Below are 16,155 nucleotides of genomic sequence, written 5' to 3' on the forward strand. Positions count from 1 at the left end.
AGATTTGTGTCGACTCGGCTTTGCAGAATGTATGTGGTGTAGGATTTCTTAGCCTTTGCCAAAACTCGGTGGGAAGACTAGCGATTGTTTGGATTGATTGGTCTCGGGATATTGCAGGTCTTCCACCAGAGGCTTTTGACTAGTTTCTGTGCTCTCCATTATAAGTGAGAAATGTTCCAATTTAAAAGCCACTAAAGTGTATTTACGGGATTTTTAGTCAAAGCTCTTAGTTTTTGATTAGTTGGGAAGGTATTTTTTACCGAATGATGCACACTTCGGAGATGGAGTGGGTATCATGCGAACCCAAAATCCAAACCTAAGCTTTCCTACCTTCTATTCATTCCCTAGACACGAGGGGCAACTTCCCCTGTATCCCCCCTTTTTTAGCACTTTGTGTTAACTTGTAGAAAATGGATATTGAGAACTCGGGCTGTGTGAGGGTGTTGTCGACTTAGTCTGTGATTGGTGATATGCAAGGGATATTTGTCATTTGACGGTAAATATGAGACCAGAGCAGATGTACCTTTCTTTATTTTATTTATTTTTTATTTATTTGCCCCCCCCCCCCCCCCCCCCCCCCCCCCCCCCCCTATCACTGAGAGTTGCTCCATGGCACCTTCGCAAGAGAAGTCCCAAAACCAGGGTATCATGGGAACCCCAAAATTGAAACATAACCTTTCCAACCTTCTATTTATTTCCTTTTCCTATTTCCTTTATAAGGACTTTGTGCCATCTTACAGAAAACTCCGCATTAAGAACTTGTGTTGCGTGAGGGTGTTGTGGACTTAGTGTCTGACCAGTGATGTGTAGTGGATAATTTCCTCATTTTGCAATAAATAAGGCTGTAGTAGCTGTATATGTTTATTACACTTCCTGTTGTACTCTATAAGATGGCAGTGTCTACTGTAATTGTTTTCTTGCCAAATCCTATTGATATGTTCAAAGCCACATGTGATCTGCAATTGATGGAATACAAATTGAAGAGGACCTTGTGGAATCCAGTGGCAGAGGGGAACGGACCACTTACACTAATTCTAAGTAGTCAAAGCTTTATCTTGCCAAAATGTTTGGTCTGGATTTCTTGGCCCTTGTGATCACTGGCTCTTAACATTTACTATATTGGTTAATATTAGTGTGATGCCAAGAGATAGAGGGAAATAAACACTGCCACCTTATAGAGCATAAGAAAGTCAAACAACTGTTGCTGTGGCTGCCTCTACTGTGAAATGACATATGTACGCTGTGCATATCACCACTCGAACTAAGTCCACAACTCTCACACAGCCAGTTGCATTTTCTGCAAGTTTGCATGAAGTGCTAATTGTATGAAGTACGCGTGGCTTTATTTTTGGGTTTGCACGGTACCCTGGTTTTGGGACTTCTCTGGAGGAGGCTGCTCTCTTGTTAACAAATGCCCCATATGCCACCCATAACTTGTTGGCTGTTTATCAAAATACTTCATTAGTGGATTAAGTTTCCGACTATGACAATTGGGTCATCCCAGACAATATCATTATCGTGGTAATGTTACCATGAGTGATGCACGGAGATAGAGAAAAATGAACATTGCCATCTTGTAGAGCATAAAAAGAGTAGGAAGGAAAGCCGGTAAATCTGCAGTGGCCTTTTATTTACTGGAAAATGACAAAAATAGGCCCTTCATAGCACTGCTGAGACCCAAGTCCCAATCCATGTTTACCTCGCGAGGACCAAAACAAATGTGACGTGTAACTCATTACTGCAATCAAGCAAGTAGTCCATGTATTACTACGTGCTTGTGAGAAAGATTTTGTAATTACCAGTGTCTGTTTTTCCAAATTCATATATTTAATTAAATCTTTTACTTTTATTGTACTTTTACATGTTTTGGTAATTATTTACACTATTTTCTACAGTAAGGTTCTGCGCATGCGTGTTTTTGCCACCAGGCTGTGCAATGTCATTACGTTGAGAAATGCTGCCGAGAAAGGTTTCATTTTTGAAGCCCTATAGTGGATATACAGAACAAATAGGCATTATTATCAATCTCAGCCTGATATCTGAGCCCTCAAGTGCCCCAAATACCAAAAAAGTTGATCAGAAACCAAGGGATTTTGACCATAGACGTAAGCGAAGAAAAGTTTGGTATTCCGTTATGTAAAGGTATGTGGTTTTACCCTGGGTGTCAAGGGATTGTAGCACCCTGGCTAGGCACATAATATACTATGGGGGTCCTTGAGGCAGAGCTCTCTGGCTAGGGAGTATATAGATCGTGGTTTATACATCCTACAGGGTTATGATTAGGTTTATTGTTTAGGATGCAATGTGCAATTACCACTGGGGATCTGAATTATAAGAAATCCCGTAACTTTCTTTCCTGAACAGTGAATTTGATTCCCGTAGGTTTTCGAAAATTTTCATGTCGGTCCGTAGAGTTTCATAAACCAATTTTAATTGGTTTTCATGCTTGTTTACTTGCGTTAGTTGGACAGTTTGGCTCGGGTTTTCAAAAAATCGACTCATTAACATTTCATAAATCACTTTCTTCGATTTTTGCAGGTTCCTATTGCCATTTAGTGCCATCCATTCCTCCCCCTTCAACCCCCCTGGTTTCCCATGCATCCCCTAAGATTTTTGGGTAGAGAAGATTTAAAAAATCTGATTTTGGAACTTAGTCTCTGGAGGGAGCGTTGCTCTCGGTTAGAATTACCATATCATATTTGTTCTTGTGTGATGAGAACAAATCTGATCCTCATTTCCATCGCTCTGTCCAGCTAACAATCTTGATGTAATTTGGTAAGTTCCTAAAGCAGGGGAGGGCATGAAGTAAAAATCAGGGAAATTATGGGGTAAAACAGGCTGAAATAAAATAGAAAAATATGTAAAACAAGCGCATGCACACGCGCGCGCACACACACACACACACACACACACACACACACACACACACACACACACACACACACACACACACACACACACACACACACACACAAAAAAAAGAAAAAAAGAAAAAAAAAAGTCAATGAAACTATAGATGTCACTGCCAGTTTTGAAAGTCTACGAACTGATGTGCCACCTTTAAAAAAGTCCACGGGAACCAAACTCATCGATCAGTAAAAATTCTACAGGATTTCACATAATCCAGATCCCCTGTGGTAATTGTACAATGCATCCTAACCAACAAACCAACCTAACGTTAACCATGTGGGATTTATACACTGCTATCTATATATTCCGTAGCCCCCTAGGCCCCCTGTGGTACGCCCTTTGGATTCCGTAGAAGTATATAAGCCTAACCTGGGGGCTCTGCTCCCTGGACCCCCATAGTAATTTGTGCACCTATCCAGGTGGCTATACCCCCTTGGACCCCTGTGGTATTATATTTGCCCAGCCAGGGGGCTATACCCTCTGGATCCCCAGGGTAAAACCACATACATTTATATAGCAGAGGTTAAGATTGTTAGAGGTTAAAGTTCTGCCATTTTGTAACACAGGTATTTGTACTCAGAGGGACACGTTCTCCAAACCTAACCTTTCCTAACTTTTACATTTATTCCCCTAAAAGGGGGGGGGGTTAACCCTCTCTGTAACCCTCTCTATTAGCACTTTGTGCTAACTTTTAGAAAGTTCAATTTTAAGAACTCGGGCTGTGTGTGAGGGTGTTGTGGACAAAGTCACTAAATGGTGATGTGCAGGGCATAATTTTATTTGTGGTAAATATGGGGCCATGGCAGCTTTACCTGTGTTTGTGTTTCTCTTGTGCTGTAAAAGATGGTAGTGTCCATTTTCCTGTTACTCTCATTGACGTTTACAGTAATGTGAATTGCATTATGGTCATCAGTTATTCCCCCTTAAGGCTAGCTTGGTAAGTAATTTCTTATAACTTTAATGTGGCTAGTTTCTTGCAAGATTTTTGAAGGTGAAAGTATATGAAGGGACTGTACCTAGTTAGAGAAAATACAGGACCAGAGTCTTGTAGACAACAGAAAATTTCATAGGTTCTTTATGGTATGGACACTAAGCTATGGCATATTGAAACTTTTATCAGAGGAAAGAAAGTTGATCTGTGCAATAAATAATTTACAGAAGCAGGTAAAGGAAAAAGACTGCAGAAAGTACTACTCACAGCCTAAGTCCACTCTGTCCTCTAAAGTTTCAGCACCATCCTGGGTGCCTTTGGGTGGCAGAGCCCCCCATCAATCCTTCCCCTAGGTAGTTGGGCACGCCCAGCCACAGCAATTGTTGAATTGTGACATAGTTGGGGACTTAGTCTCTGGTAAGTGTTCATACTGTAAAGAATTTCCATATTTAAATGCAAAGGCAGAGATGTGAAGGAAATGTAATAATAGATTGGGAAATATATCAAGCCGACCTAATTGCAATGTTCCTCCACAAACTTAAGTTTAACCTTCCTTCACCTTTCAGTAAATTGACCTGCTTAAGTGACCTTGCATAAACACCTTAGTAACCCTGGATAAACAAGTCTTAGTGCATGTAGGTCGTGATCATTCATTCATAGAAGTGCACAGTGCTTTTTACATTTATTTTGACTTGTATTGTGCAAAGAACTATTAAGTGTACATTTCTCAAATTTCATGTATTAAATGTGGATAATTATGGTATGGGTGCACTAAGCTTGAACAAATGGAAAATGTTTCTATAGAGGAGTGAAAGTTAGTTAGCACAAGAAACAATCAGCAGATACAGTAATGCCACAGTAATGCTCCTCAAAACCTAATTCCATTTGGTGTTCCTAAGACTTAGCTCTATCTTGCTATACCTACCGAGTTGAAGACAAAGCAGTTAATGTTACTGAAGGTAACACGTAGATAGAGGCAAATGGGTTATCTTATAGAGCATAAGAGTCATAAACAGGTTCAGCTGCTGCAGCATATTTATTGCAGGATGACAAAGATGTCTACTACATATCATTGCTCAGAGACTGATCACAACACCGTCAGTCTCTGCCTAGAGAATAAATAAATGATAGGAAAAGTTAGGTTTGGGTTTGCACGATACCCTAATAGGTAGGCATGTGAGAATATATGAAAAATCTATTTAAAAAATCTGGTTTTGGGACTTAGTCTTTGGAGGGGGTGTTGCTATTGTCAATCCTCCCCTTTGGCAGTGTCCAAAGGGCATGCCCAATCATGACAGTGTAGATTGTTGAACAAGTTTTTAGATATGAAATTGGGGATTTAGTCTGAGTGCAGCTATTGCAAGTTTTTGTATTTCATATGAGAAATACTTGACCTGCTTTCACAGGCATTTACTAGCAAAGTTGAACAGCATAATTGTGCATATCAGAAGCAAAGTTATTATCATTTGGGTTTCCCTATTCTGAGTCTTCCACTGAAATAAACCAAAATGGATATAGGGCTAATAACAAATTCTTTGAAGTACAATGACTTGCACTCATGCACAGGACAGAAATCAGAGGTTTGTGGCCTTATTGATCACAGCATGCCATTCATTACCCTTGAAGATTAGATAAACCAGATGTGCATCTTCAAAGGTAATGATAATGCATTGGATGGAGGAGTCTAGCCTCCAGCTAGAGATAAGGTGATGGTGAGGTAAGGGGAGTCCAGTGATAAAAGCAGCAGTTTGGGCAATCTTTGATAGTTTATGGTAAGAGTTTATGCATTCATTTGTTCACACAATGCTCGGTTGAATTTCCTGTAACATCGTTAGCATTATTATAGTGATTCTTGTCACAATTCTGTCCAAAAGGTGAAATTTGTCCATATCCCCCCCCCCCCCCAGAAAAAAAAAAAAGAATCCCCAGTATTGATGGCTAAGAATTAAGGGCCGAATAGTCTTTGAAGTGTCTGTATGTTATCAACTCTTGCCTCTGGTAATTTTTTATGCTGAGAACATACTTGAGTTGAACTTTCACTTGTTTACAAAAGATTAAACAAGAGTGGAAATGTGCCAATTCTTAAGTTTTAAGAACATAGTCTTTAGTTTTAAAAGATCTTTATTACTAAAATCCTAATTGCATTAGGGATTTCCTATCATAGGTCAGTGGTATTTCATTGTATGTAATTGTGAAATGAAAAATTCCATTCATATATAGAATTTATTTAACAGATCAGGATTTGTGAATTTGGAGGTTTGTATCTTGTTAGTTCCCAGTTAGCAGACTCCTGTTAGAAATTACTACTTTCAACTAAGGTCAAGATTAAGGGGGAAAGGATATGGCCACTTTAACTACATTCTGCTATTATGGTTTGCTAAATTTACTTGGATATACCTGTGTGTTGGATGTGGGACTAACATCTGTATATTGTAGGGTGGCTGAATGTTTTAAGGTTTTGGTTTGCATAGGTTTGTATTTGTGCTTGGTCATGAGATTTTCTTAAAACCTGTCCTGAATGCAGTTTGAAAGATTAAGGATTTGAAGATGGGTACACCAAGTACTTTATTAGTTTATTATTGTTTGTCACAGATTGCAGAAAAGTATGGGCTTGCACATCTAATACTTGATAAAGTATCAGTGTTGCTTTCTAATTTTGGGCCTGAAAACCAGTATATTGTAAACACTCCATTATTGATATTTCAGTTTATTGAATTTGAGGGGAGCATTATAGATTATTATAAAATAAACTTCTTCAGAGGAAGTAGATACCTGAAGTCCATGGCCCATTAATTTTTTTTTTATATTGTGGCATCCAGTAACATGGAATGTGGGTGGAGAAACCTCCTTTTGTTACCCTAAATATTTGTCAAGGAGAGAAAGAGTTGCTCCACGTATAATGAAACACTAACACCTGCAGTGAACTCCATAGGGTGCCTTTGTGAACTGGAGGCGCATTGGTTTGAGTACTGGAGTCTTGGTAACTACAGATCTCCTTAAATAATGCTTTGTAGTGTTACTCTACCTTCTGTGGTCTACCTGCCTGTTTGCATGCTTGCTTGCCTACCTGTCTGCCTCACCTGCTTGCCTTGATGGCTAGCTTACATGACCTTTTTTGTTTAACCTGCTTATGTGACACTCCTAAAGCTGAGCATTGCACAGCTGTCATTTTCACTGAGTCATTAAACACTGTGGATTTTGCCAGTGCTTAAACTAAGGGTGTGATTGTTTTGTTGCTGAATTGCCCTATTTGAAAACTGCATGAATTAAGCATGGCACTGTGTGATTGAAAATGTTTGAACAGTTTTAATTAAGAAAAATGCAGTCACTTCAATTTGACATTTAAGTCTAGATACAGTTGCTAGTAGGTTTAGTTTAGTATGGTGTGATAGTTTGCTATTAGGTGAAGTGAATTAAATTGCAGTTTTATTGTTTTATTTAATTATTTCCTTAAAGATTTATCCATAGTCCAGTATTTCTGTATTTTTGATATTAAATCTGATAAGGTTTGAATGCATTTTAGTCCAAACTTGCCAGTTGAAGTGTTAATTTCAGAAACTTGTTAAAATCATTAATGTGGGAAGTTTTAGCTAGTCAGTTGATTTTTATATCATTTGTATTTTAATTATATTTTGATTTTGTCTTGAATTGTTAGTATACTGAATTGACTGAGAATGAAAATGTAGAGTTGACCAGTTTTACTATTCTTGCTAAGATATAAAGCTTCGTGCCATATATATTCATATATATATTTTTAGTACGTAGTCCTCTCAGTCACAGTTTGGAATGGCATCACATCCTTTTCCTTTCCCATTCCTGCCTGAATTTCATCAACATCTAGTGCTTTAAATGTAATGTAATGTGCGCATACACATATACACACACTGCTGTACAAACTGTCTTGTCAGTCACTGAAAGGCAGGAGGTTTGTAGCTACCGGGAATTCCCTTGGAGGAAATGTCTTGACAAGTGGGCAGGATGAACGCTTTCCATGATAACCGGTCGCATCTCGTCTCACTCCTTTTTTATTATTTTTATTTATTTTTTTTTTTCTATTTTGCTGGCTTGGATGGATGCACACACTTTTGTACTTGATAATTTAGAAGTGGATTTAAATTGTAATTAGAATTTGTAATTGGTATTTTGTTGCTGTAACAGAAAGATGGTGTTAAAAGTTGGTCATGGCTTAAGATGATGCTTGGAATATATTAAGATCTTCAAGTTGTAAACAATTATGAGTCTTCATAATTTTGCAAAGCGTTTAAGGTTCTTAGAATTTCTCATTAAAGATAATATTACTATTAGCAGAAACTATTCCATTGATATTAGGTGTTTAAATTTTTTTAATTTTATTTTTATTTTGTTTATTTTTTTTCATTTATATAATTTCTTCCTTTCCAGTTGTCTGTTGTATGACTACTAAAGCAGAAAAACCCACGCTCCAGGGGCAGCGCATTAAGACTCGAAAGAGAGATGAGAAAGCGAAATACGACCCTGTGGGGTTTCGTGATGCAATCTTACAGGCAAGTATTTTAAGAATTGATATTGGAATTAGTGTTAACTGTTGACAGTCACTTCATTGAAGGATGTGCATTATCATTTCACTTCCTGTTTATGCACAGTTGTGATTTTGGAAGGTCATATTTATGGTAAAGTTAGTGCTTGAATGTTGAGGAAAAAATCTTGACTTCCATCTTTGCTATTCATTATTTTAGAACCAGGTATTGAATTTTTTTTTTGTTTAACTTAGTTTAAAGGCTAGAAAATTAAATTTGTCATAAACTAGTATTAGAGATGGAATTGGCAAAGTGCAATTAGTTAATTTTCACTTGTCATCTGTGAGTGTTGGGTCCAGGCAACAAGCCAACTGACTGACTTGGCGGCTAGTGTGTCGGCTCTTATGCTTTGGAGCCCCACACACCTTGCCAAGCTAGTTGCTTTATTTGAGACCTGTGCTAGGTATTTTTGGGTACATTTCCCTGTGTAATTTGATTGCATTACTATGGAATATTGCATGAACAGAACATGTGCTTTTTTCCTCCCCGTTTTTTTTTTTTTTTTTTTTTTGAGGGGGGGGAGGGGGAATTGGATGACTAGTTTGGATTATTTGTATGTTGAGTTCTCAGATAATCAAATACCAAATTCAGTTATAGTGACTTTACAATTTCTGTTGACTTGCAGGGTCTCAATGAATCAGGAACAGATCTAGAGGCCGTAAACAAGTACCTTGACCAAGCAGGTTCCAAGCTTAAGTACCGCACCTACGGAGAAACTCTCTTTGATATCCTAATTGCTGGTGGCATCCTCAGTAAGTTCTTGTGTTGTGCAGATGAGAGAGATTGATGTGCATTCACTGAAATATCTATATATCAAACCTTTTGTAATAAAGTATAAAATGTGTACACTTGGTGGCCTATTATACAATCCCCTTTCTTGAATTATCTTTTGGTAACTTATGAAACCTAACGTGTGTTTCCCCCAACAGCCCCTGGTGGGGGAATATCTGAAGATGGCATTGACCAAGGGCCAGTGCGCACAGACATGTGCATCTTCAAGGCCCCAGATGACTCATACGAGACACTGCGAGGCTATGCCACAGTTTTCACCCGGCTGATGAGGAGATATAAGTATCTTGAGAAGATGTTCTATGAAGAAATGAAAAAGGTAAGGACTCGGTAGAAAGTGAGCCATTCAGATGTATTTTAATTAACAAGAACTTCAAACTAAAATAAAAGTTTAGAGAATTTGGGTTTGGGTATCATTTTCATTTGACTTGCACAGTATTGTATTGTAAAAAGATTGTCAAATGTTTCTCTAGTAAACATTAAGATTCTTTATATGTGAAGTAGGTATTATTTAGTATATAAAAAAAATTGCATGTTGAATAAAATTGATCAGATAGAAATGCATATAGATTTATTTTGTCAGCAGTGGATGTATAGTGCTGGTTTTTCCTCCCAGCAATTAATATTTGTGCTGTTTCAGGTTCTGGTATACCTTAAAGGGTTTAGCGAAGGTGACCGTGTCCGCTTGGCTCGTTGTATTGCCATGTGGATGAGCGACTCGCTGCTCGACCCGAAGGTGCTAGCAACTCTCCTGCAGGATCACCTTATCAAGGATGGGCTTGCAGCTGACTTTTTGTGTGAGGTGAGTTGGCAGATGTTAATCCACTGATTCTGGGAACTGCAAAAAGGGTGCCAGGTCTGTTGTTTTAGTTTTTGTTGACACAGATGGCTCCAAAGTGCTTAGCTACTAAAATATTAACTACTAGCTCATTTCGTTGGTTTATTCATTTCCTAGATTTTTGCCATAAATCATGAGTTTTATCACGCCCAGGGATTTGTTACCCGGCATTGAGGGTTAACAAAAGTACAGCGGGCAACACACGTGTTTGCATGTGGACTTCTTGTTCTTGGCTATTCTTTGAACATTAAAAGGTTCACTAGGGTTGAATGCTGTACTTAATAGGCCTTCCTTAATTTTTTTTTATAAAACTTTGAACAAGCTGGATATTTTCTCAAGACCTATATTCTCCCTGCAGGTATTACTCACATCAAAGAATTTGAAAGACATCAGCACGGTGCGATCACTGCTACGCAAAGCAGGTTTGGATTCAAGGTTAATGGAGTTTCTTCAAGCCAACAAGCGGACCGATGAGAATTTTAAGAATCTTTTCCAGGAGAAAGGCCTAGCAGAGATACTTGATATCCACAGGTCTCTGGTAAGCATCAGAAAATTTTTATTTATTTATTTTTTCCCCTGAACAAAAAAGTAATCCCCTTTCTGATCTTTACTGGAATTAATCCTATTTCTGATAATTACAGGAAAAGGAGAGCAGTCTGAAGGAACTGCAAATATACCTGACGCAGCAGGTAAATGAAGGTGCTCCTGTGAAAGAGATAATAATTGGGGTACAGGAGATTTCAAAGAAGAACAATATTCAAGAACCTCAGGTTGTGGCTGCTGTAAGTTGAATATTTTTTTCTTTTGCAGTCCCAATACTGCACTTGATTAGTTAATATGGAGATAATGAAGTTTTTGCCGAGTCTTGCTACTGCACTAACATTGTTGACACTTTAGATAGGGATCTCTTCTGTCTGAAGAAGAACCTATAGGTAGAGAACTGATGTGTTGAGAGAATTCAATACTTTCTTCAAGTTTACCAACTCCTTGGTTTTGTATCTTTGAATTCCTAGGTCCATGTCTATCACCTTTTTCAAAATTAGTGGTTAACACTGTCGATAGTAATTTGTGTTGAGGGGGGACTCCCTAAAATCAAGTACTTCATGGGGGGAGGGGGGGGGATTTGCTTGATTTCTACATTTGATGTCCATATTCCACACCTTTTGATACCAAATGTAGTAGGAATACCCATGGTGGGGAACAATGCCTGCACACAACTTTTTATTTATTTTTTCCATGTGTGAGTGTTAGATCAAATTTGCAACAGGACAATGAATTAGGCCACAAAAAAAATGTATGCATTGCAACTAGCATTCTGATGCATATTATTTATTGTGCATCTAATTTGAGTCTGAAGTACCATGGTCATTCACAATTTATGTACACCTATAGCTTTGTAATGAATTACCACATGGCCCAGCCTTAAAACAAGCAACAAACTTTGTCCCGATTAGAGTTTTGTCATTGAGGGACCTACATTTAAAACATTGGTATTTTGAAATACAAATTGCTAATATTCGTTTATCGTGAACCTTGCTCCTTATGTTCAGTCTACATTTCTTTTTATGTAAGTATAACTAGTAAAACAACTTTAATTAAGAGTGATTGTTTTATAAATTATTTAACTTCAAATGAACATACAGACAAAATGATTGCAATCAGAAAAGGAACATGGTGGGGGTACAGCCCTGAGAGGACTTAGGAGTACAGCTTTAGTGCTTAACCCAAGTACATATGTTTGCCACAAGTTGATTTGTAGAGAAAGACTTATAAGTGCTCATGTAATATCATCAAGCCTTAAACAGAGTCATGACATGTCCAAATTAGATCATGTGTACTACATTTTATGGGAAAGAAATTAAAGTTGGTTTGTGTATTTTTTCTTCATTTCTTCATATTTTAAATCCTTCACTTTGGGAAGAAACTTGTCCTCCTGTAATGATCCATTTTCTATGTGAAAATTCAATAGAACGTGTTCTATCCGCTCCTCTAAGGTGTGTGTGAAAGGGTGAAAATTGCTAATACAGTTACAGGAAGGCTCTCGAGGTCTTGGGCGTTGTCTAATTTTTCACTGCAATAGTTTGGTGTGGGTAATTCTGCACTCGCCTAGGAATCTGAAACCGATTACAACCTATTTTCTTCCCCCCCCCCCCTCCCCCTCGCTTATGCTTAGGGACCATCCCCTTAAAACCGATTTTCTTTTTTAGATTACAAAAGAAACGAGTACACTTCTTCAATGTATGTGTATAAATGCTGAAGTAAATACAGATTAATTTAAAATTGATTAGCAAGTGTGTGTTATTCCAGATGTTGACTTTATACACAAATTTGATAAATATTAAATAAATATTAAATTTGCCCTTTTCAGATTTGGGGTAGTGTAATGGCAGCCATGGAATGGAACAAGAAAGAGGAGTTGGTCGCAGACCAGGCCCTCAAACATTTGCGTGTTTATGCCCCCTTGTTTGCTGCCAATACCAGATCTGACCGCGCAGAGTTGAATCTGCTGGTTCGTATTCAGGAATACTGTTACGACAACATGAATTTCATGAAAGTTTTCCACAAGATTGTCATCCTCTTCTACAAATGTGAGTATGGTGGAGCTTGCTTGATTAATTTTACCCTTTATTGTATTTCTCTATTATAGCACAAGTTGATCTAGAACAAGTCTGTAACATAGCTACTCCTTTTACTTTTCATTATCAGTGATGAAGGAAAGAAAATTAATCGTATGTAATCTCGCTTTACAGCTGAAGTTTTGTCAGAGGAAGCAGTCCTCAAGTGGTACAAGGATGGTCATGCTACGAAAGGGAAGTCAATCTTCCTCGACCAGCTCAAGAAGTTTGTGGAGTGGTTACAGAATGCTGAGGAGGGTAAGCTTTTATGGAAATTACATATCTATAATTACTGAATACACATGTTGAAGTAAATATATTTTTTTGAATAAAAATTGATACTGAGTAACCTTTTCTAATTGCAGAGTCCGATGAGTCTGGTGATGAAGATGATGATTAAACCATTATGCCTACAGAACTCAGGACTTCTAGTGAGTTTACTTACAAATCTGTTATGTCAAATAATTTGATTATTTTTTTGGTATTGTCATGCTTTTGAGTGAAAAAAATTCTCAAGTTCGTTCCTAATCTGTGTTTTCCCCTACCACAGCCAGGCCAATGTTCGAGTAAGATGTGAACCAACCACACGCTGCCAACCACAAAGGAGCCATCCATGCCATGCTATTGTTTTATCAACCAAGAAGGCGCCTCCAAGCTATTACTTTGCTCTACCTACAGCGCCTTACTAAAGTTTCCGTGAAGCACATGGGACTTGATACTGCAACGGTTATTTTTGTTAAATTTTTATTTGTATATTTATTTTCTATTGCTTGAGAACACAGCATCAGAGCAGGAGCAGCAGCCCTCCAACACGACAAACCAGAACCCCCACAAACTGCCACCTACTGTTGCTTCGTTGATCTCTAGTACAAAATGCTACGACAGGCATTGATACTGTGGAACTCCTTGGTCAACATCGGGGTTCAGCGACCGACTGGCCTCTGGACCTTCGCCTATGAATGGCAAGGGGTCTAGGAAAGTGCTGTCTTGTATGAGTCTTTGTTGGTATTTATTTGTCCGTTGTTCAACCAGCGGTCGAGATGGATAAAAGCTGTGATTTCTCTTGTATTATTTTTGTTGAATATGTTATACTAAAGATTGAGACCTGCATTAAAAGTTTGGACAGCGCCCAAAATAATTTTATTGGTATGAGAGGAAGTGCATGTTATTTTGTGCAAGGAAGTAAAAGAATCCTTCAAAGATGGTGAATGAAGTGTCAAAAATAAATATTTTTAACGTTTTAAGATAGGAGGTTGCACCAGCTTACCAAATAATTGATCCTTTCGGATAAATCACTATTGTAGTACTTGGCCGTGTAAAGTGATCCAGCATTTAGTGTGAGTGTGTTCCAGGAGTATGGAAAGTGGTTACTTTTTACTTTTTTATAGAAGGGGGGCTCCTCCCAGCTTGCCCATCATATTTCTTTATTTTATAATCCTTATAACTATAGGTGTGGGACAATGTTTTTGGTAAATAAAAACATTGAGAAAAGTCATCTTTTATTTATATACCCTTGTAATGAAAATGAGACTTGCACTAATTTTTGGAATAATGAAACTACACAACCATGTGCAATAACGAAATGAAGTATTAAAAATCGTTTACCCATTATTCGTAACCATGCAAATCTTCCTGCAATAACCTAGTAGAATTGTAGTGTTATAGGTTGATTAACTTCTTATAAAAATGAGCAAGATTAGAGCTTTCCACAAAGGCGGGAATAGAGATGAAGTCACGGGCGGACCAACTAATCTGTAAACAAGCAGTGTCCTTGCTTTTTCGCCTGCAGCGCCAACCATACCGTTGGCCTTCTGTCAGGGGGAGGGGAGTTGGAGACGGAGACAGGCTCAGTATAGATCACCCCCTACCTTGGACAGCCCTCGCCTCAATTTTGCATAGTCTTTTCCTTATTCTCTTCATCCCCTCCTAATCATCTGAATTTTACTCTATTCGAAAATATTCTATCAGAATGCTGTATGATCTTTGGTGTCTGGCACATTTTATTTTTTGACTAACCATTCTAGAAATCCAGACATAGCCATATTAACCAAAACACTTCCCCCCCCCCAATCCCTTGCCCGTTGTTGTCGTGGGGGGGCTTAGGAGGCGGAGACTGGGACCCAATGATGGGGAACTCCCCAACCTTGGGACTCCGCCCTCGACACAACTAATTTTGCATGGTCTTTATTTTCCTTCCCACCTTTCGTTTCTGTCCCTTCACCAAACCCTTCTACTATCCACCTCCTAAGGTGTGAGAGCCGTGCTGAAAGGATGAAAGGCTGACTTTGTGCCAGTCCTGAACGGCCTGAGGGAGCCATGGGCACGGTATTCCCCTGATTTAGTTATCTAGCCCTTACCCCTCAAGGGGACCCTGAGGGGTGGACTGTTTTTATCCCCAACATAATCCAGGCTTACCATGGCCAATAATGAAAACTTATCTCCACTATTAGGGGTAATGAGGCTTGCCCCTTTATCAAATAGCCCCAAAGATGTAAACTCATCCGATTCCCTGACCCCAGGCTCTCCTTTGACCACGGCTCCGAACACTGCAACAACTACCCCCTCATCAATGCCTACTAGTGCAGTAGCCAACAACCAATCCTTAAGGAACATTTCCACTCTCCCAGCACGCTCAACTTCATCACCTCTACCCCCACAACCTCCAACATCAACCACCCCATCCTCCCTTATTAATACCTTACAGCCTTATTGCCCACCTCCCCATAACACTACCTCCCTCAACACTACTCCATCGTCACGCACCCGCCCTTCGACTACCCCTATCACTACAACAATATTGAATACCCTCTTCAGCGCAGCCAAATGGGACCGATTTTTCGTGATCCCTCCCACAGCTCCCTACTCTGACAACACCCTTCTCTTCCAACAATGTCTCCAAAAACAAGTAGGTAAAGTCTCTTTCCGTAGCCGACCCGACCGCTCCCGTCTTGTCACAGTAACATCCGAAAACCAAGCTATAGCATTAACAAAACTAACAGACATGTATGGTAACCCCATCCTTGCAGAACCCCATCCAACCCTCAATACTTGCACCGGAACAGTTTCAATCTCCCCAGCAAATTGCCCAATCTATGACAAAGATTGGTCAGATTGTGGAGAAGACCTACTTGCCTGTCTCACAGACTATGATGCAACGTCAGTACAATGCTACTCCATTCCCCCAGAGGTAATCGAAAGAAACCCACTAACATAGCCAAAATTACCTTCCGTAGACATGACCTTCCCTTTAACGTCTATATAGGAGGAGAATCCTCCCTGTTCGTCCATACCAACCTCCTCCACGTCAGTGCCAAAATTGTTGGCGTCTAGGACACCCAGCCAAACATTGCCGTTCCACAGCCAGATGCCCACTATGTGCCCAACCTGGCCATACCCAATCTAACTGCCCTGCACAATCACGCACATGTGCAACTGTGGCGGCCCCATAATGTATTTTATAGGGCTGTCCACCTACAATTTGAGTCTGAGTAGCAACTCTCAGATTCAAACTTGGAC

The 16,155-nt window shown here is 39.1% G+C and overlaps 1 protein-coding gene across 3 annotated transcripts in view; it reads left to right on the top strand.

Annotated features, from left to right (window-relative positions):
- The window catches only part of LOC119580092 (basic leucine zipper and W2 domain-containing protein 1-like), a 15,651-nt gene extending 1,521 nt beyond the window's left edge, over positions 1-14,130 (top strand). For 2 of the 3 annotated variants that reach the window (XM_037928011.1, XM_037928013.1), the window contains exons 2-11: positions 8,243-8,364; positions 9,023-9,149; positions 9,327-9,505; positions 9,827-9,988; positions 10,383-10,562; positions 10,666-10,806; positions 12,393-12,612; positions 12,775-12,897; positions 13,005-13,070; positions 13,190-14,130. In XM_037928011.1, coding sequence (XP_037783939.1) covers positions 8,254-8,364; positions 9,023-9,149; positions 9,327-9,505; positions 9,827-9,988; positions 10,383-10,562; positions 10,666-10,806; positions 12,393-12,612; positions 12,775-12,897; positions 13,005-13,039 — 1,278 coding nt within the window. In that variant the 5' untranslated portion in view covers positions 8,243-8,253 and the 3' untranslated portion in view covers positions 13,040-13,070; positions 13,190-14,130. Of the gene's footprint in view, positions 1-4,073; positions 4,259-8,242; positions 8,365-9,022; positions 9,150-9,326; positions 9,506-9,826; positions 9,989-10,382; positions 10,563-10,665; positions 10,807-12,392; positions 12,613-12,774; positions 12,898-13,004; positions 13,071-13,189 lie in introns of those variants that run through there. The other variant, XM_037928014.1, reaches the window with a different exon arrangement.
- Positions 14,131-16,155: the final 2,025 nt, after the last annotated feature.

Source organism: Penaeus monodon, chromosome 13 (assembly GCF_015228065.2).
Source record: "Penaeus monodon isolate SGIC_2016 chromosome 13, NSTDA_Pmon_1, whole genome shotgun sequence".
NCBI lineage: Eukaryota > Metazoa > Arthropoda > Malacostraca > Decapoda > Penaeidae > Penaeus > Penaeus monodon.